Raw genomic sequence first — 25254 nt, 5'->3', positions numbered from 1 at the left:
AGTGCACTCTCTGCAGCCGTGTAATGTAAGCATCAATAACACTCACACTCCATGGCCAACCAGCTATTCAGCTCTGTTTTTTATTGGTGTCATGACTCGGATACGGTTTGACCAACATCTGCCAGGAGACAGATGTGGTGCAAGTCTCAGGTTGGTAAATTTGACAGCTGGCATTTATTAAAACCTATGAAGCCTATGCCTTACTGCTTGGATTCTTAAAAGCTTGGTTGGAAGCACAAAAGGTCTAGTATTGACCTTTACTGAGTCCATAAATTCAAGATTTGTAATGCTGTGTCTGGCTTTAGTGTTAAACCATACTGTAGACATAATGTTTGCTCCAGACTGCATAAAGAACTAGCCTATATAATGTTATGTAAGTTATGTAAACCTCTATTGCATGGTGCAGCTGCTCACTTTTCTGAGTCATGAATGTTCTGATGCATTAAGTGCCTTTTCTAGTTGTGTTAAGGGTCAAATTTGACATTTTTAATTGCTCTCATGCTGTCATGTGTATGTCTGGGTTCCTTGCTTTAGGGCGCCACCCAGTGGTCAAATCCTGTAATGACAAAGGAGCACAGATATCATTATGTTTTGTCATTTCATGGTAAAAAATGTGCTTAAACTGAATGTTATTTAAACTGAATATACGCTGCAGCAATAAATGTTCTAGCAAGACCTTTCAAGTAGTTTTGTGGCGTCAAAAGAAACTCATAAGTGAGTTTTAGTAGACTAGTTTTTACTCTTTATATTTGTCAAGCAGAGGACAAGGAGGAAGCTGTAATGGTCGGCTACATTGTCATTATGAAACTGTTTATTTTTCCGGCATTTTTGCCTTTCTTTGACAGCTGTGACTATCCATTTTGGTCTACCGCGGCCACCGTAGAGGCTTTAGGCAATTGCTCGTCATGTGATGCAAAAAATGTCAACATTACCAGCAAATTACTAGGTGAAACATCGTTCCTGTTCATCAATAAATATAGACTTTTTATTACTGGCTTTTCCAAGCACAAAATTCATGTTAGACGTTAATTTTTTTGGCTGTCACTGCGCAGGTATGTTGTCGTTTTGGCTTAGCTAACAGGAAAGGTTAGCTTAGTTTGCATTAGCTGACTAACGTTAGCTGCAATGGAGTTAATGCTAATTTCAGCTAGCTTTGTTTAAATGAATTGACAGTTACAATAACACGCTAAAAAATGCTAGGAAAGCAGTAGGGTTGTAAGTAAGTGAAGAGTACTTTTACTTCAGCAACTTGTCCTCTCACAGAGACGGTGCTGCAGCTGCTTAAGGAGAACAGTTTATTTTATTTTTTGTTGACATATTGCTGTACTAACATTGTGTAATCTTGTGTAAATCGTCACAGGATGGCTGTATCTCCCAGTGGCCAGTCCTCCCTTGTACACAGCTTGGCCACACTCCTCCGAAATGATGGTAAAGTTACAGCTGATACACACTGTCTTCAATCCAAGTGTAGTTAAATTACCAATCTGTCCGGGTCGAAGTGCATGTACGTAGAAAATCGGGGCTACAACATCATCCCCACACTTCTCAGCAGGATGTTTTGTGCCAGTGGGTTTATTCCCTCACTCAGTCAGGATCATAATGAGACAATGTGAGCCATAAACTATCCAGATTTGCTTGGTGGGAATGTAATTGTCATCTGAGAGCTCTGATTAGTTTTTTTCAATACACCAGGTTATTTTGTTGTATCTATTTATTTTGTTTTGATTTTTTTATGTTTTCCTGATGTCGCCCCTTTTTCTCACCCATAAATTGTCTTTTAAAATATAATTCTGTGTTTTAACTTATTCTGCTTTTCTACTAATCATTATAAATTATTGTGGATAAAAATTGCCTGCTAAATGTCTAAGCCCAGTTGTCTTTTCTGCCCTCCAGGCGACTTGGTGCTGGATGGCAGCAGCACGCTGACCCTGCCTGCAGCCAGCTTGCAGCAGCTTAACAGGCTGTTTGAACAGTATTTGTTGTCCAGGAGCCAGCAGCACGGCTTCCTGGCTCTGCCCTCCCACCCTGCCGACACCGCCTCCCTGCTGCAGCTACAGTTCCTGTTCGATGTCCTACAGAAAACCATCTCCCTCAAGGTGGGCTAGGAGCCCAAAACTGGGTCTACTGTTCTATATGAGGTCTATTTTTTATAAGAAAAATATCCCAAATCTATGTCAGTTTATGGGGAAATGGCCTCATCAAAACATTTTAAATGGTCTCTGTTTTGTTTTTTTATTGGTGCAATATTTCTGTGATTTTATTTTTTATTGCTCGCTGTGTGTTGCCAATGTTTGTGTTACTTCAGTCTGTGTGATTGGTTGTTTTCTGATAAGAAATAATCTCTATCATGACTCATGATTGAAATTTTATGGTTATTTTATGGACATTCTCTGAGTTGTTGCCTTAGCGCAAGTGTGTATTTGTTTGCAGATGAAACCACTGAAGATAATTTCTGACATATTTATCTTATTTCTGTCATATTGTTTGTCTTAATGTTTAAATGCAGCTCATCAACCCGCCCGGGGTGAGACTTCAGTCTGTGCTGAAAATCTTCCCTTTCAAGTCTCTGAAGTGTTTAGAGGTACAGTATGACTTGACTACATTCAGTCCTTTGTTGATTCTTCTATCTCTTCTGTTTCATCCCTTCTTCTTTCTCTCAATGCCAATTTCTGTCATTAAACCTTTTTCTGTCTGTTCCAAAAACACATTTAGGGTTAGTGCTTTCTACTCACATGATGTTTACCTCTTTTCCTCAATAGCTGAAGCGTATCCCCCCACACTGTCTAGAGGGACTTAGAGGAGTTTACTCCCAGTTGGAGGTCTTCACCTGCTCAAAGAGCCTCAGCTCCCTGGAGGTACTCTCACTGCATTACTTTTGTCTGAGACTGTATGTATGGCATGTCTGGCTATGAGAGAAAGTCAGTGGCTAAGTAATATGTGTGTGTCTTGTTTGTTGTTTTGTAGGAGCTGCTTTCCCTGTGTGGCGGTGACCTCAGCTCTGCACTGCCTTGGCTGGAACTGCACACCCTCAACTTCAGCTACAACTCCATCGTCTGCCTTGACCAGTCACTAGTGAGACATAAATATTCACAGATGCATCAACACTGACTTATTAGGTGATGTTTCAGCTGTCCTGAGCAGACTGCACTCTCTCTCTCTCTCATAGAGTTTACTGAATGTCCTGAAGTTTTTGGATTTAAGCCATAACAAGATTCAGGAGTGTGCTGAATTTCTAAAGGTAGGATAGACACCAGTGTTCTTTTAATATGGTAATTAAACTTTATTTATATGATACATTTTCCTCTGTTTCTGTTTGTGTCAAACCCTTGTTCTGCTTTTCTTTATTTCACTTATTACCTCATTACTTTCCTTCAGCCCCTGAGTGAACTGGAACACTTAAATCTGGGCTACAACTGCCTGCAGAGGGTGCCAACGCTGGGCCTGAGTGCCAGGGCCAAACTCCTCACACTCATCCTCAGGAACAATGAACTAGAGACTATAAATGGTAAGGAAGACTGACAAAGACACATATTCATTACTCTTATGAATACTCTTTCCCAGATCCCATATTGCACTTGTTACACATTATTTTTTGTTACTCCATGTGCATGTTTGTGTGTGCACATATGTTTTTTTTCACATTTTTGATACTGTGTCTGTGTTTTCCTTCATCGCTGTGCTCTCTGGTTGAGCAGGAGTGGAACAGTTGTCCTCACTCCAGCACATAGACCTGGCCTATAATCTTCTGTTGGAGCATTCCCAGTTGGCGCCTCTCTCCCTGCTGCATTGTCTCAACACAGTAAGGACACACACTTACCCACAAAAGCTCCAGAAGGTCATTCAGCGGACAGATTTTTTTGTCTTCAGGTATTGCTTAACATAGAGTATGTGAGATCAATGCTATATCTACTCTAAAATGTAATGTTCTGTCTTGTAGCTGAACCTGGAGGGAAACCCACTGTACTTCCAGAAGACCCACCGCACTTGTACCGTCCGCCATCTCTCCCCAAAGGCTGTCAACCTCAGGGTGAATAATTGCAGTAAAAATAGATATAAATGCAGCATGTGATATATTTTTAGTTAAAAAAATGCTGTAATAAGGAAACAAAAGGTTTGTTGGCAGTTGTAATCTATAAAAAAGGTAGTAAAACAAAATGTAGCGTAGTAGTTCGACAAAGGAATTGCATGTCTTGAGTTATCTGAAAGCACAGCCTCTTTACATTTATAGTACTGCTCCAAAACAGTGGGCTTCCTCTGATTGGTGGTCTTCTGATTTGCTTGCTTTTAGCCAATAGTTGTCACATTACTGGGATAATCTTAATCAAAGATGCTGCTCCTATGACTGGTACATCTGTAAAATTTATCACCTTTACAGAAATTAGATTAGAGGGTGACGGAGATGGTCGCCTGAGCGGCAACTGCTGGAAAACAGATGAAGAAAAATATGGATGTTTTTCACTGAACTCAAAGTTGTTTTGTTGTTTGTTTCTCACCAGCTCAAACTTGATGGCACTGAGCTGTCCTCATCTGAGTTATCAGTAAGTTTCTCAGCCAATCACATGATTATTCCCACCATAGTGTATTGATACAGGGTAAATTGTATGAGCCAATGATGTTCATTTGCATTATGTTAAGGTATAATTTACAATTTTATATATACGTGTACAGTATGTTGCAGAAAGATATTACAGTGATGATACTTATTTATCATATTTTCTCTGTTTCTCTGCAGGTTTTGCCAAAACCAGGACAGCTGATTGTCCAGGTGCAGACTTCTGCTCCAGTTGCCCTGCCACCAGAACGGAGTAACCAGGAGGCGTCCAGTGGGGCCGGAGAGCTGAGTGACAGTATGTCGGTTGGAGAAGTGGGAGTCTCACACATTCGCAAGAAGAAATCCAGGGTAAGAGACCAACTCCTAATGTGTATTAAAATGGGTATCTATTGTAATATCTGTATAGGATAGTTTCAAACTGAATTCTGTGGCATATTTTTCTTTTCTGTGTTTCAGAGTAAGGTGAAAGTGCGGCGGGCCAGCATCTCTGAGCCCAGTGATACAGATTATGAGCCCAGACGAGTGTCCTCCTCACAGGGTTGGTTATTAAAGCATGTCTGTCCCATAGATTCTTACTGTAATATCATGCCAAGTATCTAAATTTACCTCAGTTTCTCCCTGATCTTTATTGTTTCCTCCAAGTTTTCCACTTGTTTTAACTACTAGTTGCTTTGCCAAGATTAAAGCTTATTCAGCAGTTACATAAAGATTGAAAAGCTTGTGTTGTTCGTCCACTAGGTATTGTCCTTCCTCACCAAGAGGAGATTGAACGCATGTCCAGCTTCAGAGAGCAGCTTGGTGAGGATTGGCTGCGGTTCCAACACCATCTAGATAGAGCGTCCCCCTCTACCATCACCACAGCTGTCAGCACCGACCAGCCAGCTCCTCAACAACAAACCCTCTCCAACGGCCTCAACGCCACCACATGTCCATCCACCATCGCCGAGCACCAGCCGTGTCCACCACCCGTGGACACGCTGGAAGTTCTCCCTTCACCGCTTCTCTCCTCAGAGCCAAGGATGGAGACAGACAGCGTGGATGCAGAACAAGAAACAGAGTCCACTCTAAAGTGGCGCTTACAGTCCACCTTAGAGGAGAGCACGGTGGACGGTCAGGTGATGAGCCAAGGAGCGGTCAGCTCACCTGGACCCAGTCTAGAGTCTCAGATGTCGGCTAGAGCAGAGAGCGGAGACACCAAGGAGGAAGAAGAGGAGGAGGATCTGGGAGGTAGTTAAGGAAACTCTATGGATCTGTCATTTGAAGTTTGGTATTAGTTTTACGTCTCAAATATTTGTATATGAAGAATCAGAACAGAACAGACAGATGTTAGCAGAAAAACAATGACTAGTACTGAATCTTTGTTCCCTAAAGTGTTTGACTAACTGGTGCTTGAACACAGTATGTTCTTCATTACAATAGATCTCGCAGCACCTCTGAATCACTGTGAAAATGTTTTTGAGGTGTTTTTTTTTTCTCTCTGTCGACTTGTTTTCATAGTCGACCTGTGTCTCCCCCTGCTTGTTGGAGTCTTATCCGACAAAGAAGAGGAAGACGACGAAGGCCAGGCTGAGATGAAGAAGAAAAAGAGGAGGGAGGTGTTTCTGCGTGTCAAACAGGGCCTCTTGCTGGAAGTGGACATGCAGAGCGGCCAGGAGAGATGCAGACTAGAGCTGGACAGCCTAGCCGGGGTGGAGACCACAGAGGCCGCCTGGACCCAAGGGGTGAAGACTTATAAACTGTTTATTGAGAAGAAACACAAGATTTTGCAGTACTTAACTAAAAAAAATAAAAAACACAGTGAAACACAGTTCATTGCATGAAATATAGTTTGAGTTTATGGGTGATTTTGTCTTTATTTGTCATATTTGGATATATATCAATATCAAAACAACATTCTCACAGATGTTGCGTAATTGATTTTAATAGTATTGCCCAGCTCGAAAACAAATGCATGAGGAAAAAAACATCATTTCAAGGAGTTGACCAATGACCAATTTCTTTCTTTTCTTTGTCTCAGGAAACAGAAGAGATGTTTCCAGCTGTGGAGCTTCAGTTCGACTACATCAGCAGGGAGAAGAGGAGGAGGCGTTACGTCCTGCTGGATGATGACCCGCAGCAGGCACTTCAGGTTAATGACACATAATTTACCCCAAAACCTTCAAATGCACTTACATTCACACACCCACACACCCACACAAACAATAAAATCCCCATGGGGGCCTTAGTCATCCTCTGTCATTTCAAAACCCTGTTGGCAGGGAAGTTTTTTGGAAAAATTTCATCCCGTAAGATGACACGAGCTTACAAAGGTCACACACTCGCAAAAAAACATTTATATCCGTGCCTACATGCTCGATATGTACGGCATGCGATGCAACACATATCCACACAAAAGAGAACACCCACACTCACCCACTGGCATCTTGGACAAGCTGTACAAGTCTCATCACGCTCACAGGCTGCCCTCTACCACAAACCCTGTTACCTTTTTTGTTTTCAAATTTTGACGTCAACATCCAGCAGTACACTCTGTACTATGTTTACTGTCTTGTTATGATTTTGGTTTTTTTCTCACATTGTGCAACAGCAAATCCGTGCCAGTTATAGTGTTAATGCAACACAGAAAGACACTACCATTTCTAATGTGTTAGATTCTTCTCCAGATTTGTCACGGACAACACACACATACCTGAAGTGAAAAGTATAAAATCTTGAACCAGACGTGCATTGTTCTTGTTTTTACTGGAACACTCAGACATTAACAATGATACATCCTGTGAAATTATCCTTAAACTCTTATGGTTTTTGGCTCTTTTTAGAAGCTTGATCTAGCTCCTACAGTTTCTGGTTTGCAGCTGCAAACACACAAATAGCTTTCTGAGCATTTTGTTTTTTTCCAGACAGAAGTGTTTTTCTTCTAGGGAAAAGGTGAAAGCTTGCGTATCTGATGAGCCGTCGACTGCTACAAAAAGTCAACTTTTCTCAGCTTACAAGCTTGATTTCTGCACAAACAACTATTGCTTGCTCCGCTTTATTGAATTAAATTTCTGTGTGAGCGAGCACATTCTTAAACTAATATGTAAAAACCTCACTGTTTTTTATGACTAGGCTCTGACCGACGTGCTATCTCATGTGGCGGAGGAAAACCGGCGTCGAGACTCCGAACTCCGCCCCAGCTGTGTTCGTCTGCAGTGCCTTCGCTGCAGGTCAGAGTTCACCGCTCAGGGAGGAAGGAGCGAAGAGGAGGCGGGAGGGAGAATGAGGAGTAGAGGGGCTGCGATTCTACCAGAGAGTGGGGAAGAGCGGGATGAGGAGGAGTCAACGGAGCGCGATGACAACAGCAAAGGTGAGAGGGAAAGTGAACAGTCGCCTTCAAGAAACACTTTGACAGAAACATAAAGAAGCTTATGGGATATTTTTCATATTATTAGTTCGTTTGTCAGGGACAAAAGCACCTGAAAAATATAAATTATATTTACAAGGTGTACATGCATAGAGGTACAAACAGGTACATCAAGTTTAAAACAAAGCAGGTGATGCAAGAAAAGAGGATTAAGGTGTTAAAACTGTCATAGACTTCCAGTAATCTATTATCATTGACCAGATTTTAAAGGGCATCTTTAAATAGAATAAAATAAGTTCAGAGAGGTGAAACTGAATCATACAGTGCCCACAAACAGTATGAATATCCCTTAAAAAAATACCAAGGCCCCAGGAACGTGATGTTTGGCTTTAGTTGTAATCTCAGTCTGTCATCCCGAGATGTCAAAGAAACCCACGCGAAAACCGCAGCCTTTACTCTGAAAAGCTTTTGTCTGATTCATGCTTCATACTGACTCACGCCCAGTCTCGGATGAGTCACGCTCAACCTCACATACACTCGACCACCCTTTTTAAAAAATGAGGCTTTTACTCCAAATCAGCACTTTTCCCCTTTTTTTTTTTTTTTTGACTCAATGTCAGCTGGTTGTGTTGTTGTTGTTGTTGAGTGAAGATGAGATAGAAAAGACACAAGACAAGGTCACACAAATTTTACACCTGGCACCTATCACCTATCATTTGACGTCTTTCCGACTGCTGCTTAACTATCAGGCTCCCATTGGTAGTCTGCACAGCGCTGCGTATTTTCCCAAAACAAACTCCTGGTTTCAGAAGGGCTCCTGTGAAGTGTTCCAGGCGTTATCTCTTCTCTTTTATTGCCAAGCGGCCTGTTCTGCTGAGTTCCCACCTCTACAATCAGCACAAAACTGATAATACACTTCGCTCTGGCAGCCTCCTCTCAGTCATTCAACCTAACCTGACATTAAGACCTGCACCAGCACGCACAGACAGTGTGCAGGCTTTGTTGGACAGATGTTTTGGGGATTTCTTGGAACCGCAGTCTTTTGTTAGTGTGCTTAGTCTGCAGCTATGCTGAAATTTCAGGCAATAAATACCTTTTTCGTTCGCACGTGTCTGAACTTAGACCATTGTTTGCTTGTGGGTTACAGAAATACATAGCCTGCAGAAAGGAAAAAAAAAAAAAAAGTGTCATCCTCATATGAAACTTGTTAGGAATGACAGCGCGCGTGTTTTCTATAAATTTGCTTGAATTATAGGTTGTCAGAGCCATTAAACTGTCCCCTTGTTCCTGAGTAGATGTAACAGATGATAAAGCCTCAGATATGTAGTAATAACATTTTATTTTTTCCATTTTTTTATAATCAAATATTACCTCCCCACATGTAAGAAACTGTCAGCTTCATAACAAAACTTTAAATGATGAATATAACTATATATCTCAATCTAAAACAGTAAGAGCTGCCACACAACTACAGGTTTAACTGCAGTAACTTGGAGTGGCCATGAGGGGGAGCACTTCTTATTCCCTATCAAAGATTTACAAGTGTTCTCTGCAGCACTTATTGCTTTCTGGAAATTAAATTCCTGCTCATATATTTGGTTTGTTTTTTCCAGGAAACACCAACATTTGTCCGGAGTGCGGTAGCGACCATGTGGTCCAGCTGGCTGGCCAATCAACTCCATACTGCAGCACACCGATCCGCCGTCCATCAAAGCCAGACAGCGAGGACGACCATCTCGATATAACTCAGAGCACTCACAGTGCCAATAAGGTGTCTCTGATCAGTATAACATCTTCTCCTTCTGTCTGTTTTTCCTTTCACTCTCTCCCAGAGTTTAATTTTTTTTTCTCTGTGTCATAACAGGAGGATTACACAGATGCCAGTATTAGCAGCAGTCCCATTCCTGAAGCTGCCGTCACCACAGAAGATCCCACTTTTGTCACGGCTCAGGGAAGCTCCTTCTTCATCGGGGAAGGTCAGAGTGATACCTGCAGTCTCTCCTACAACACAGAGTGCCAAAGTAAAGAGGATCTGGCCGGGAGTTACCGCTACACCGCTCTCGATGCTACACCACCTGGAGTCCAATCCCAACCTACAGAAAGAGCTACCCCGAATGGTGGGTATTTTTTACCTGTGTGAAAAAACGACAGAAAATAGTGAAAAAATGCTCAAAACTGTTTTTCAGATCCCAAAATGATGACTCCAAAGTGGTCTCCAACAATCCAAAACCCAAAGATATTTAATATACAATGATATAAAACACAGAAAAGCAGCAAAACCTCACATTTACAAAGCTGAAACCAACAAATGTTTGTCATTTTAGCTCGATAAAAACCAAATGAAAGCTTATGGATTTGATTAATAGTTTAATCGTTTCAGCCGCACACTTTTTACATCCATAATAACAATGCAGTGGTGGCAGGCACTGTTTATTGGAGGACAGCCCGAACGGCAGTAAAATACAAATGGTGTTTTATTACTTATAAATCAAATTCTACATTTCACATGGTCATTGTAAAACACATCAACTGTGGCATGCGGTATAAACTGTTTGCATCAGCTTCATTGTTTTTCCAGAGGATAGATTTCTGTCTTAATTGAAAGTGAGCGGAGATGGGAAGTATTTAGATTCCGTGGATGTGGTGTATCTCTGTGACAGCATCCGATTTCCCCACATCTGTCTGCCATTTTTAGATGAACCACATGGTGACTGTGCAACAAGACAGATTGGAGTCATTACTGGAAGTGATGGGAGAGGAATGAAAGCCTAAGAGGGAGGGCTGAGGCGTAATAACAGCTTTCTGTATCTTTTTCTTTTTTTTTTTTTTTCGTCTTACTGTAGCTGCAGCGCCAGTACCGTGTAATCTGTCCTTCTGAAACCACAGTCTCACACTGGAGACAGCTCATCCTCATCCTCATCCTCAAAGACTTACTTACACTGAATATAGTGTCTGTTTTTAGTGATACAGTGCACCCATTGTTGTGGAGCAGCCTGCAAAACTTTCTTCTTTTTCTGAAGGAGTGCTTTGTCTGCAACCAACCTGAGTGTGCGTCTCTGTGTGTGTGTGTTTGTGTGTTCATACACCTTTCACCCTTTGAGAAAGAACTCTGCCTCAAGGTTCAAAGGACCTTCTAATCTGATCTTTGTTTGCGCTCTCTTCAAAATGAAAGATGCTGAGTTTGTTTTGGCCTCTTCTGGTCTGTGCCCTGTCATTTTTGATTAGCTGTAACCATTCATCAGCGTTCAAATAACCTCTATTTGTGTTCATTGCTGGATTTATTGCTCTTAAATGCCTTTCTGCATGAGGGCGGTTGGCTAATACTGCAGTCTGCCGCAGTAAAAATCTGGATGAGGTTTCAAAAAATCCAGGAAATATATAAGTCTTCATATTGCTACCAGGAAACTCTGGCTTAACCATAAATGTAAATTATCATTTAAGGGTATAAAAAAAGTATCCAAAAATCATATTTTAGCCCTAATTCATGAAGATAGTTCTCATATGTGCTAAAAATGCAAGTATTGCTGCTTTAACTGGCGACTGTTCTCAAACTTTTTGGTTTGGTTTTATAATTTTAAGGCAGAGCTACTCTTGATGTGTCTTTAGATGATTTGGACCTGCTGTCTGAAGACTATGAGGCGGTGGATCATCGCCTGAAGCTGTTCCTGGATGTGGAGGTCTTCGAAGAGGAAGAGGAGGTTCATTCTTTTCTTAAGGTCGGTAACAGTAAGACTCACTTCTGTTAAAGCCCCCCGGAAAATCTGGGCTTTAAATCTCTCTAACATAAATAAGCAACAACCCAGCCAAAGGGATAGTTTGACATTTTTTGGGGTGATATGCTAATTCGCTTTTCTTGCTGAGAGAGATGAGAAGATCAATACACAGGCTCATGTCTGTAGGGGCCAGCTCGAGCAGTGACTTCCTGGACTCTTGTTTTAACAATTTGGTTCGTGTGCAAACTAAACAGACCAGATATAATGTGTTGATAAGTGAGCTTTAGAGGTAGGAGGGAGATTTTTTCAGCCTTTGAACAGAGCCGGGCTAGCTGTTTCCACTCTTGTACTGGCTACAGCTTCATGTTAACTGTACATTCATATCCTTATATAATAAGCACATTTCCCAAATCTATTCCTCTAAGAGATAAAGGCAGATTTGCTTCATCAGGACTGTGTGAGTGTGGTTTAATTAGATTTGACTCAAGAAGCAGATAGACAAAATAGGTTTTCATGACCTTTAAGTCTCTAATATTAAGGTTGGAAATGTTAGTATTACTGTTTCTTTAAGCAGCAGGCTGTGAATTATCACTGAAATTTAGAAGTACAATGTTTTTATGTTGCTGCTATTGTTGCTTTTGTGATTGCGGTTTTTAAAAGGTCGTCTAACATATCATCCTGATGGCCAAGAAATTCCAGTTTAATGGGTGGTGACAACTAAGACCTACAACACTTCAGCTGCGGTTTCATCTGAGTCAGCCAAGATGAACGCAGTCAAGTAAATCTCCCGGGAGCCCATTTAGCCCCGCTCTTCTTCTTCTTCTTCTTCTTCTGCACTGTAGCTCCTTTGACTACATTCGCGTATCCCCCCCCTTACCCCCCTGCTGTCACTCAACGGACCCTGAGACCTCTTTTAATATGCAGCACATCCTGGGAGCACTTCAGATCAGCGGGCTATCGCTCGTCTCTGTCAGACACCTGGACGAAGAGCAAAGAGCGGAGCAGGACCAAACAAACCGCAGCTGGAAACAGGAGGTCCCGCTCCATTCATCTTGGTTATGTTTATTTATCCAGTGACAGGGGCTGCTTGCTGTTTAACTTGTGCTTTTACTTGATGTGTTGTTTCAGAGGAAGTGAAGCAAGACCTCAGTGTACAAGTTAAAAACCTTGAAAGAGATTTGAGAAAAACTGAAAACTGTTAGCTGTCAGCTGAGAATATAGTCGTTGAAAGTGTGGGTTTTTAATTTATTGTTCTACAGTATGATGCACTGTTTAGTGCTTTAAAAAAAAAAAGAGCATGATTTTTAGAGTGCAATCATTTTCATGCTAATGTCATGAATACCTTTTTCTGTTTGCCCCCAGATGTCTGCCGTCAGATTCGGGGAGCCGTGGGAGGTTCCCTCTCTGCTGGTGGTATCAGACCAGCGGATCTACTTTCTGGAAATGACATCAGAAACCCAGTGAGTAGAGTTTCCAGAGTTTCCAAACTTTCCAACACACAAAAAGTACTTTCCCGGTATGATTTTCATTTTTAAAAAATACTTTATTGCAAGAGAGCACAAATAAATTTCTGGTTATCTTATTTGAATTCTTGAAATATTAGATATTTTTTCCAATGAAGAGAAGAAAAGGAAAATTGGCGTAGTTTTAAATAAACAAGTTCAGTAAAGTATGACATTTTCATTTCAGTTTTATCCATTAACATAGTCCAAAATCACAACAGTTTCTCAGAAGTTCTCACAATCTTGACAAGATGTGGCACCTTTTATTCATATAAAGAAAACATCCACTGAAAAAAAAGAAGGGAAAAACCACAGGGAGAGGATATATAGTCCTCTTGCCGACAGACATGAAATGAATCACAATATTCAGTAAACTTAGTGTTTTAGAGTTCCTGGCAAACAGTTTTTTTAAAGCTTAGTCATTTAGCTATTATAATGTCATTAATCATATGTTCTCCTGGTAGGTGCAGTAATTCAAAAGAGGGCGCAAGACTGCAGTTACAAATTAGTGCCTTAAACGTCGGTGTGCAGCTCCACACCCACTGTTTAGGATGTGGATAATATTGCATAACCTGCCTCTGGGTCACATCTTGAGAACACATTCACCTCGAGTGTCTGAGGTTTGCTGAGTTTATTTAACTCCCTCTGTTAGTTTTATCCCTTATTCTTATTTTTTTTCTCTCCTTTTGTCTCATGAATGAAAAGCTCTTCTTCTCTCATCAACATAAGAGTCATTTTGCTTATGTCTTGAGCACTTGGTGTGATGGCTCTTAGAAAACGAGTAGACTGCGATTTTAAAACAATAAGAACAGGCTTTCCTGGTTCTTGAAGTTGTGCAAGAAACCAAACTGTTGCTGAATATTTGTTTTTAAAGTCATAATCCCCTAAAGCAAGGTATTGCATATTATTATCATAATCATCTTTAAAGTGTCACACCTTAAAGCGTCATAGATCAAGTAAACCGTTAAATCCATGTCAGTGTGACAATACATTTTCTGCAGTTTCTGATGCCCTGCATTGTTTCCTCCCAGCAGAGGTCAGCTCTCTGATTGGCTGCAGAAGAAGGACAGCCACCCAATCATGGAGCTGAGCTACCTGGAGGTGGGGCTGGGCTCTCAGAGCATCCACATGGAGTTTGGAGACGGGGGCGTGGCTTACACCCTCCTCGTGAGGGACAGTTTACGCTGCAAACGCTTCTTTGGCCTCTTGACAGGTAAAAAAAAAAAAAAAGGAAATACAGCCAAATACAAGCAAAGTGGAAAATGCTTTCTGTTTTAATATATGGAAAAACACATAAAAGGAAGTTTTATTTTTGTGAATATAGTTGGAAAAAGAAACTCGCTGACCCTGTTTTCTCTTAACTCACTGGTTACACTGGTTTCAACACTTTCCTCAGGGCGCTTTGAGGGAAGATGCCGCAAAATAATAAACCGTGGACTAATTTTGATTTTAAAAAAAAACTGCTAGAGTAGCGTTGAATCCCTGAGGCTGGTATTGGAACAGCATGTTCCTCTCACAGGCATTGTGCCACAAACTGAGAAACCCAACCTACTCCCCTCACAAACTAATACTATACCATATGTGTGTTATGTGAAGCAAATATCTGGCCCGTCCCCCTCTGTATTGGGGTTGAGTACATCCTGCCCAGACCAACTTGTCTGCAAGCGAGGACCAGAGGCTGAGAGGAAAACCTTTTATTAGACGGGGGCTCCGGCTCAGCCCTGGAATGTCTGGAAAAATATGGAAAATGAATTTGACTATTTCCAGCCCTTTAAACGTTTTAGAGAAAACAGGAAAACATCTTGGCATGTCGAGAAAAGCGTTGCGGCTCGGTCCTAGTACGGATAACTCCAGATTTTGGAAAAAACTGTGACGTATGAAGGTCCCATAATTAGTGCTTCATGTTACCGCTCACATGGTAGGAGATACTGACAAAAACAGATCATCAGAAGAGCAGTTCCCCTTTTTTACCACAACGCTCTGCTCTCAGCTGCTGTCTGATGACATTTCTGTCCGGCTCGCTCTCTCGAAAGCATCATCAAGCATAATTATTTTTGGAAGCGCATGGAAGCGTTTAACAGTTGTGGCTGTGTTTCGTGCATGATCTTACAGCATCACGTTTCTTACATGTCATCTTTCATAGCAGCATCAAAACATACAAAAACAGACTACAAAAGAGTTTAGACATGATCCAGGTAAGATGCATAAACAGGTACAAGTGTCCAAAACTATCAAAATAAAGTAAAAACTATAGATTTAGAAGTATTGTCCAAGAGTGTGAGTTGTCCAGAGTCTTTAAAATTGACCTGAATTCACCAAAAGTCTTTCTGTAAGTTGTTGCAAGAAGCGTATTTAAAAGCTTTTATGAAAATGCTGCCCTCATCTTTCTTTTCCCCCAAAGAAATGTGCTGAAAAGAGCAACTTTCTTTCTTTCTTTCCATTTCTCTCCCTGTTTCTCCAGCTTCCCCTCTCTCCTCTCCGAGAGCCTTTTTCTTTTCTGTGTATATTCATAAACAGCTCATTTACTGTGTTGTATTCTCCGTCGCTGAAAAACGGTTCCAGATTGCTCTCAGCAACACCACAGAGATGGTCCAAAAACACAGAGCAAACAACACAACACTGAAAAACATGTTTGTTGTGAAGTTCCTGATGCGTCCCTAAAAAAAAAAAAAAAGATGCACAAAAATCTGATGTTTTCATGGTAGCTGTCAGTGATTAAACTACCTACACATCACATATATGATGATCATATCCCCTTAGTTACTCAGAGACAAAGAGAATGATGAGGTCATTATGCCAAACTTTATTTTCATTATGGCAAATTAAGCCGAAAACAGCTGTTGTAATATTTTGTCAAAAGACGTACGGAAAAGCTTAACCATAACAAACCCCGTCTGTCGTCCAAGCTGGCTCCCATCACGTGGACAAAGTTCAAAACCACAACTGGAATGGCGAAAGGACTCGCTGGCTGGCTGGAAGAAGGGAGAAAAGGACGTGGTCATGACGTGGACAGTTTTTCTTGAGCTCAGCAGACCTTCTTGTTCTAAGTCTGACTCAACTTTACTGAAACATGAGAGATAACACCACACTTCTGGAAAACAACAAAAAAAAAGGAGTGTTGTCGAGAATATGTTAGTAATCTTCCTTTTTTCTTTTTTCTTTTTGTTGAGGCAAGATGTTTTCTCTCATATGGAGAAATTTGTCAGATTTTTATTGTTATGCTCAAACTGTGTTAGAGGAGATTTGGCTAGAGTGATGGATGCATCTCTTCAGCGTGGTTCTAGTCGTCACAACATGATTTAGGGTGTAAACGCAACATAAGCTGCTAAGTTTTCTCAGTCACTCGGAAACTAGAGCTCAAAATCTAATCTTTACTCCTTTAAACACATCTTCTCTCCCTCTCTCTATCCGACATATCAAACATCGGTGCGGTGTTTGATTACATGTGAAAATAATCAGGGGCATTGGTATTTGTGGTCGAGGCAGCCAAAGAGTCTGGGACTGAAATAGGAGGAAGCAGAAATGACACAGACCAGAGCACCAACCAGAGCCCATCCGTTGCAAACTTAGTCTGTAACACGATCGGCATGTCACCTTTGCTTACCCGTGATTGCGATCTTGGATGGCACCTCAGTTAAAGCTGTCCACATCGACATGTTATTTAATCTCGCTGTTTCCCTTCAAACACATGAAAAATGTCCTGCCAGCGACGAACGCAGTGCATGTGTGTGTGTGTGTGTGTGTGTGAGACTTTGACTAGAATCCAATGCAAATTTCCCTAAATCATATTTTCATGAAAGCGATTGAACCATCTGTCAGTTTTGTCCAAAATATTTTAAGGCAAACTCAATCTTCGTCAACGTTTTTTTTTTTTTTTTTTAACTCCATTCAGAAAGAAAACAGAATTACGAGACCGAAAATAGAATTGAGCCTGATTAGAGCTGACGTCCTCGCTGTCGTGCAGAGTATTTAGAAATATCAGACATGACAAAGAACAGGGCAAGAAAGTTAACTTTTTCATCCAACAGCAACACTTTTTGATGGACACCAGAATACTTAGCATTTTCACTTTTCTTGTTTTCTACCACGGTTATTATCTCAGGATCGTTTACACCGTGTCACGTCGAGATATAAAAGCAGAATTATATTCAGTCTCCAGCAAATTCATGAAACATACATGGAGTGTGATTTCTTTCCTCTTCCTTGCACCTTCATCATGTCATAATCTTATTTTTCACCCTTCATTGTCCTCCACCTCCCCCCCACCCCTCAGTGTCCCTTTAAATCCTTTTTTTTTTTTTGAAGTCCTGCCTATTCAAACTTGACTGTGAAGCCACACTGCAGATATCCTCTCTGCCCTGTATTGTTGTCACACTCAATGACACGCTACGAGTCGTGAATGCGAGCGTGACCCCGGCGCATTGTGTTCCCGGCGTTTTCTCACCCGACTGATTTCTATGGAGCTGCAATCTTACACCTGCAACAGGAGACCTTTTGGCTTTCTTAACGTGGGCTACAATAGCAAAAGAAGAAGAAGTCTCAGATTTGAGTTTGGCTTTTGTGTGTAGACCTCCTTTCCGTGAATGTTTGGGTGTGACATAGGCTACTTTTGCTGTGTCTTTTCAAGTCGGAGGTGTGTGTATGTGTGTGTTTTTTTTTTTAGGCCCTCACTCCAACGCTTTCACCCCTGCACATATTTGCCTCACTGATAACATTTTTATGATGCCAAAATCTGAGCTCCAAAGTCAGACAGAGAGATGCTGCCATTGACTTTGAGATTTGTTTGACATCTCCTGTCTGGACAGTTACACACAGCTGTTGATCCTCGCAGCTGTTTCACACGCTTAGGGCTGTAAACTACAGTTCCGCTCGAATGCGATGCATCATTTTCATAATAAATCTCAGAAATTCTTAGCTTGTAAAAATGTCATCAAATGCATCTTTGCTTGGCAGATAAGCTTTGACAATCTTAGTCCATTTTCCTCTTTTTTTTTTTGTCCTTTTTGGTTTGGAATCATTTATGAATCTTGCATCAATAGTCAGATATTTCTTAAAATGCGTCATGGAGGATGCGAAAGCGCACAGTGAAAACAAACTTCACAAAAACGCTTTTGATCAAAGAGTTTAGACTGAAGCTTTGATTCAAGGCTGCAGCTAATGATTATTTTCATTATTAGTTAATGTGTTGCTTATTATGACCATTAAAGTATGAAATTATATCATGTGAAATGTTAGAAAACAGAGGAAACACCCATCACAACTTCCCAGAAACCTGCTGTTTTCACATACTTTAACTAGTTTCATTCAGTATAAAAGCCAAACGTGTGATCTCAGCTAATTGTTTCATTGTTTCGCCTGATTTCTCCGCCTTTCTTTTGTTGTTATTTCTTAAGGAATCGTGCGTGAGATGGCTCACAAGTCAGACAGCAAGCTAAACTCCATCTCTACTACAAGACTCAACCCTCAGCACCATCTCTGGTATGCTCCACACTGCCTCTGTTACACCTCCAGGGGAACCAGTAACCGGGGGGGGTGGCTGGGTGGGAAGGGGGGGTTGCAGTGAGAAAATAGCAGATGTCTTTAATTTGATTCATTTGATGCTAGAAGTTGTAAACTAAACAGTGTTGTTGTGTTCATTTGTGTGTGGTTGAGAGGTGTAAGTAGAAGAGGGGCTCGAGTGGTAGAAGTTCTAACACTGCACAGTTCTCGCACATCTTTAGATAATTACAATCAGCTTTTCTTAGACTTCATTTTGTAAAACTGCCCCACTAAATTAGCTGGTAAACCACATCTTAATTTGTAGCATGTGTTGTGCCACAAATCCCGAAGCATGCTCGTCCTGTGGTGGGGTTTGTTGTTGCCTCCTGTTGTTTTTTCCGACATCTTTATTTGTGTGTTTTTCCTCTCCAAAACTGAATATGGTAGGTTTGCTCCGGGTTCTTGCTGGGTTATGTACATGACAGTATTATTTCAGACAAGAAAAACGGCGAAATCTTTCACAAACAAGTGCGAAATGTGCAAAAAACATGTTGCGAATAATCAAACATTTCAATTACGCAGACCGTGCACGCCTTTCGCAGCAGTTTGGACAACCTGACAAACATGTTTTATCAGAAGTAGAATAGCAATCGTCCTTTAGTGTAGATTAGAAAATGAAAAACAAAAATTTTCCAAAGAACTGCCTTCATCACGAAGAGTAAACTAGATGGAATAAATCTATATCATATTACCAACACTCACCGATACCTCAGATCTCCCAACATGTCATTTGGCACCGGACTCCACAGCTCAATAATCAAAAATAAAAACAAATCAAAGCAGCCCCTTGATGTGTTGTGAAGCAGCTAACCGCACTCTCAGAACACACTTCCAGTGTTTGTGCAATCTAAGACAAGTCATGTCAGCTATTATTACATCAATTTGCCCTTTTTTTACTTTATGGTTACTGTGAAATTCACCCCGAGATGTTGAAGCGCTTCCATCTGAGACAGCAGCACCTGCCAGCTACAAAACCGCCACAACAACTCTGTTATCTTTTATGAAAACAACGTCTGTGATATTTTAACAAGACAGCAGCCAGTTTAGATGTGATGGGAGGTTTTTGTGTGAAGATATATATACATGTTTTATGATGTTAACACTTCTTTTCTTTTTGATCTATTAGGCCTCTAGTGTGCGAGGACATTCAGGCAGATGTGGAGGACGGCCAGCTGCAGTTCTTCTATATTCTGGCTTTCGTCCTGAGAGGTGACGCGTTCTGTAACTTCATTATGAAATCACACGAGTATTTAAGATCTATGATCAATGTAAAAACCTGTTCTTTCAACATACTCTCCTACATTTTTTTATTTCCTCATGAAAGATTACATGTCAAGTCCGATCATGTCGTGTGTAACGGCTCCGCAAGATGCAAAGATTAGCGCCGTCATTTTTTAATTACTTCACATCCAATCTTCTGCCTTTACAGATTTACACTGATGTGGCTTGTGTATACATGCAACTAGATATTTCTCATTTGTATTCAAGCGATTTAGCTTAAACTCTGATGAAAAGGCAGAATAAGTTAGATAATCAGCAATAAGGAAACCAATGAAAGCCCTAATAATATTTCTATGATCCTATATAAAAGAGAAGTGCCAAGAAAATAAATGTAAGAAATAAGAACTAAAAAAAGATATGAGATTTTTATTTCCTTCAAGATAAAACTAGATTATGGCAGGAAGAAGAGAGGATGTGATTTTTGTGGGGAGAGGCTGACGTGAGGCGCCTGTTAACTATCAGTGTTTTCATACTTTGCTATAAAAAAAAAGGGGGGGCTAGAATCTACTGTTTTGACTGGACCGGCTGACAGGCAACTAACTGTGTTGCATGTGGTCCGTACATGTGTACCGGTGCTACAGGATGCCTCTGTCTGCGCTTCAGCAGAAAGCCAAGGTAGCTTCAGGCCACACAGCTGTGCACGTCCATGGAATTTCAAGTGCCATAATTTTAGCATGCCTAGATCTGCCTTTTCCCCTCCGCTCCTTCCTCTGAAGTCAGAGCTTTGCTGACATGAAATACAACACCAAAACTCATCTTAGTTTGTAGCAAAAAAGGCACTTTGTTAAGTTTTGAACATCAGTGATCCATGACTGTTACTAACAATACAAGATCAGAGGCTAAAATCTCCGCTTGAAAACAGCTTTATTTATATGAAAGCTGTAATATCTATTTTGGGTGACGCAGATTAAGTGATTTTTCTGTGGAAAAAGTACACACAAATACCAAAAGAAAGCTGGAATATTGTCGTTACAGCTTGAGCGCATCCATTAATAATATTTTCATATCTTCTCCCAGATGACATTTGGATGCCCTTGACAGTCCTGGCAACAAGAGAGACTCTCTACCTGCTCAAAGAGGATCATCAGTGGAGGAAGAGCTCCAACCAGCTGACAGTCAGTGACAACAAAGAGCCGAGCAGCGGGGGCTTCACTGTTCTAGAAACGCTGCCAATCAGCTGCGTGAGCTCCATCCACCTGTGGCCTTCGGATGAGTGCAGGATGGATATTAAGCTTTATGATGAGGTTAGTATGTGTGCAGAAAGGGAGCTTTCTAAAGGCATGAAAGTTGTTTGTGCACATTGAAAAGAGCTGAAATGTTGCATTAGTGTTTTTGGTGCGTGGCTGAGGTGGAAAAAAGCGGCATCATCAATCACAGAAGATGCAATAAAGGCAAGAACAGACTGTATTTATTAATATGCCTTGACATGAGGCACCGTCTGTTGCTTGACTGGCTTTTTCCTCCATAATTAATGGAGCAGTAGCAACTCAGAGCAAGGTGGTCGATGGAAATACACGATTAATTTGAATGTAAACATCATTCCCGTTCATGTAGGTAAATCCATTATGAGCTGTTTTCTTGGCAACATGTCTGACCCGTAAAGAATCAAAAACAAGTCAAAGTTTGTTTAGTCAGAGAGCAATCAAGAAGAAGCACTCAGAATTAGTAATGAAGCTCCGTAGCTCAGTAAAACAATCAGTAGAGGTGAGTATTTGCATGTCCGTTTTGTGATGTTCTGCAGGCTCAGTTTGCTGTGATGTAGATTCAAACGTTCGTCATCCCATCATCATCCCTCACTCCCTGTTCTATCACGCCCTTCTCTCAGCTGTTACTTCCTAAATAAACACAAAAATGGCAAAAGAGAGAGTTATTTATACGTTACGCCCTGTTTTTGTGTTTTGTCCACACAGTTACTTCAGCGCTAAGCTAACTGAATCCTCTAATTTGTCACCTTTTCACCGGGATCACAGTTTGCTTATTTAACCCTACGAAGAGGAATTTCACTTGAATCAAATGCAATCCAGTTGGTTTTAATAACAGACCATAATCCCGAGTTGAATCTGTTGGTTTTATGTGCACTTAGAAATACGTTTTATGACTTTTTTTTTTTTTACATCAAATGTATTTTTTGTGAGTTTTGATATATACAAACTCTGCTTTTCTCATCCTCATTCAGCAGCAGCCTGTTGCAGTATGAAGCATTGTCAGGTTGGATTTTCTTTTGATTAACTGCTTTCATTTTCACTGCTTCCAATATTGTGTTTTTTTTTTTTTCCCGCAGACTGTGAAACAAGAGAAGACCTGGTGTGTGCGCTCGGAGAGCAGCGAGCTCCTCCAGGGTCTTCTGGCCTGGGTCAGAGCACAGTGGGAGGCCATGTTCGGAGTAAAACTGCACACAAGCCTTCAAGACAAAGAGGCATAATGGGGGAGGCCAAAAAAAAAAAAAAAAAAAAGTTACAGACTGTGTATGCGTGCTCCTGTGTGTTTTGCGAGCATGGATCTGCGTGTTGGTCCTGGGAAATGTTTACTGAGCGTGAGCGAGTGTGTCTTTATTTTCTCTCTACACAATCTGCACTCAGTCTGGTCCCATTACGCTCATTGCTTTCATCGTTTTTTAAGCCAAGTACTTGGAAATGATTGCACTCATTCATGTGGTACACAAGCCTATAAAAGCACTGGTTGCATAAGATACCACATATCTAGATACCATCCCACTGAACTTTTCTACAGCTGAAACGGAGTGTGCCTTGTTTCCTTTGCAGCTGCCACGTTTTCTTATTGAAATGCACCTTAATGCATCTCATTGTGTTCTTAAAGCGTTGTAGCATCCTGCTAAGAGGGAGCAGATTTAAGGTTTTGGAACTAAAAGAGCATTAAGTTAGGAAGGAGAAGCTTTTTAAGGGAGTAATGAAAAGGAGCTGAGCCCAAAATATGTATGTGCTCTCTATGTGCGTGTGTGCGTAAATCCATTCCCCCGCCCCCACCTCGTTAAGCTTGACATCGCCATCTTAGGGTGCAGTGAGTTGTGACATCACGCGCTCAACATGAGGCTCGGAGGTGCCTCCGAAAGGTCAAGTCTCGAGACGCTGTCATCGAGGGTTCCCTCGCACCTTTTCCTCCCAATTAGGGTCTTGTGATGCGTCTCTGCACTTTGTCATGTGAACTGTAAAAAGGATCCCGGAGGTGCAAAGCTGCAGAAACTCCTCAAAGATGAAAAAGTAGCAGTAAAGCTTGGGAACAGATTGTGTTTATTTGTAACCTGGGTCTGTTTTTTGTTCATTTCTAAGTTAAATATGAGGAAAAAAACTGTTATCATTTGATAAGTGTGGTACATATATATTACTCAGTATCATAAGTAAATGCTTTAGTTAATATTCATCGGTAAAACGTAATTGTAGCCACTGTGATGTCTTTATTATCATCATGTACAGATGCAGTAAAGATCAAAATCCACTCAGCACTGTTAATGTCAGTTTAGAGAAACCAGTATAACTTAATTTATTTCTTTACTAGCATTTTTTTTTCCATAATGGGTTGATGCAGAAAACTCTTTATTTTTATATGAATTTAAAAAAAGAGGTGACATATGTTTGTGTATGATGTATAATTCAATACAAAAGTAACGTGTTAACTCAAGTGTTTATTTTTTGAGTGGTTTCTTTTTCCTTAACTCAACCAGACATACTGATTTTTTTTTTTTTTCTTTTCAATTTAAATATATCCACAACCGCAGCGTTTTAAATCCCCAGAAAGAACAGAAACATGCCTCAAGTCTGACAGTATTGTCTCTAAAACTGTAGAAAGGGTGAAACAAATCCTGTTTTCTCTCATTTCAAGTGTCACATGTTTGAAGAAACTCATCCGAACAAGATGAAAGAATCTCTTCTTTCCTGTCAGGTTTGATGAAAAATACCAAACGGTTAATTAAGACTGTGAAATGATTGTGTAACCTGGTGCAAGCTTGTTCTATTCAAAGTTTGTATGGACAGATAGAAGCTTGCAATTTTCTTGATTTTTTCTGGCAAGCGTGCTCGTAGCGAATTGTGTCACTGCTTGGGTTTGAAGATAGTTTATAAAAAGGGGATATTTTCATCAAGAAAAGGGCAGAGAACAGCTGGACCTCTTTTAATTATAACATTTTTTATAACTCGTGCATGACTTACTCTTTAACCGCTCCCACCATTCACTTTTACTGATTGTTTGATTCCTACATTGGTGCGAAATAATAGCTTTTTGACCTGCTCTTTTCTACTTTATTGAGTCAGCTTAATCACTACATTATTTCTGGCTCCAGTTGAAAGCAGCAGCAGTGAATGAATGCTAAAAAGCTGCAGAAGAAGTCATGGATGTTTAATTGCTGGAACAAAAAAAAAAATAAAAAAATCGAGCACTATTGTTTTTTGCCACTCAGAACCAACTTGCCCATCCCTCCTCTCATAAGTGAGTCTCAGCTGTGTGAAAGGTATGTTAACCAATTTCACAGTGTAAATATTTCTTTAGCCACTAGTGCTGTACATGTGTTGTGCACATGCTTGCTGGAGACCTGGATCACCTTCAATTGCGCCCACATGGCTGGCATACTCCCGATCCCCAAACCAGTGAACAACAGCGGGTTTACACACAAATGACTGGCGACTACTCATCCACTTCCCCATGCAGCCTGGTTTTAATGTTCTTCCCATAAATCCGATTCGCACAATAAACAACAGCACATTTTGTGGCTTTCTACCTCTTGTCTCGGCAGAGCGAGGTCAAAGGTCAGCTGCAGGTGCAAGAACCACTTCCTTGGTGGCGGTACGGGTTTAAGCGTCGTGCTCGAAGACGCTTTCAGTAGGTTGGACGCTTGCAGTCTGAGAGGTTTGAGCTTTTACAGCTGAGGAAAAAAGCTCCAAACTCCCTTTTAAAAATACAAATCTGTTGACACTTTGCAGCTCTTTCATAGTGCACAAATCCAAAAGAACCAAAGGAATTAAAGGATATGTGGGGGGAAAAAATTTGACAAAGCTTTCATATTAAGAACTCATGCATTGCAGCTGCAGTTACCCTTGTTGAGATCAGCACATAAGTCAATAAAAAATACATTCAGTGTTTGAACTGGGATCAAAAAGGACCTGCTCAGTGTGCATCTGCAGCTTTTTGGAGGAAAACATTTGCGATACACATTGTCACGAACGCTGCACGGGCTACAGTGTTGTCTTAAGGCTATCTAGCTCTTGTGTGTGCAAATGTTTGGGGGATAATTGGTGTTATTTTGTATCATTCTAGGTGGAGCCATCATTTTCGTCTGTACACTATGTAGCCTGCTGTTTGTTCTCATGACAATTT

General features: G+C 40.8%; 1 protein-coding gene across 5 annotated transcripts; it reads left to right on the top strand.

The window, feature by feature from the left end:
• The first annotated feature begins 874 nt into the window (after window positions 1-874).
• Window positions 875-23559, top strand: stk11ip (serine/threonine kinase 11 interacting protein). 5 transcript variants are annotated; one of them, XM_067583665.1, is made up of 26 exons: window positions 875-946; window positions 1361-1428; window positions 1894-2096; window positions 2507-2581; window positions 2760-2855; window positions 2965-3072; window positions 3167-3238; window positions 3376-3505; window positions 3696-3799; window positions 3938-4027; window positions 4497-4538; window positions 4733-4900; window positions 5009-5090; window positions 5291-5779; window positions 6050-6273; window positions 6570-6680; window positions 7661-7898; window positions 9509-9666; window positions 9760-10012; window positions 11502-11611; window positions 12971-13068; window positions 14142-14323; window positions 18504-18588; window positions 19775-19857; window positions 20947-21215; window positions 21278-22199. In XM_067583665.1, exons 2-26 carry the CDS (start codon window positions 1362-1364, stop codon window positions 21395-21397), a joined length of 3657 nt encoding a protein of 1218 aa, XP_067439766.1. In that variant the 5' UTR covers window positions 875-946; window position 1361; the 3' UTR covers window positions 21398-22199. The 5 variants fall into 5 exon arrangements, with proteins under 5 accessions (XP_067439766.1, XP_067439769.1, XP_067439767.1 ...); XM_067583668.1 differs by lacking the exon at window positions 21278-22199 and adding an exon at window positions 22211-23559 and having other exon boundaries at window positions 878-1052; window positions 14145-14323; window positions 20947-21173; XM_067583666.1 differs by having other exon boundaries at window positions 878-1052; window positions 14145-14323; window positions 21278-22200.
• The last annotated feature ends 1695 nt before the right edge of the window (window positions 23560-25254 follow it).

The sequence above is a fragment of the Thunnus thynnus genome, chromosome 24 (genome assembly GCF_963924715.1).
Source record: "Thunnus thynnus chromosome 24, fThuThy2.1, whole genome shotgun sequence".
Classification (NCBI taxonomy): Eukaryota; Metazoa; Chordata; class Actinopteri; order Scombriformes; family Scombridae; genus Thunnus; species Thunnus thynnus.
Note: the sequence above shows the minus strand (reverse complement) of the source record. Positions and strands in the feature narration are given on the sequence as shown.

Coding starts and splice junctions, on each gene's coding strand:
- stk11ip (XM_067583665.1), top strand. CDS start 1,362: ATGGCTGTATCTCCCAGTGGCCAGTCCTCCCTTGTACACAGCTTGGCC. Junction 2,582..2,759: donor AGTCTCTGAAGTGTTTAGAG/GTACAGTATGAC, acceptor TTTCCTCAATAG/CTGAAGCGTATCCCCCCACA. Junction 3,800..3,937: donor TGCTGCATTGTCTCAACACA/GTAAGGACACAC, acceptor TCTGTCTTGTAG/CTGAACCTGGAGGGAAACCC.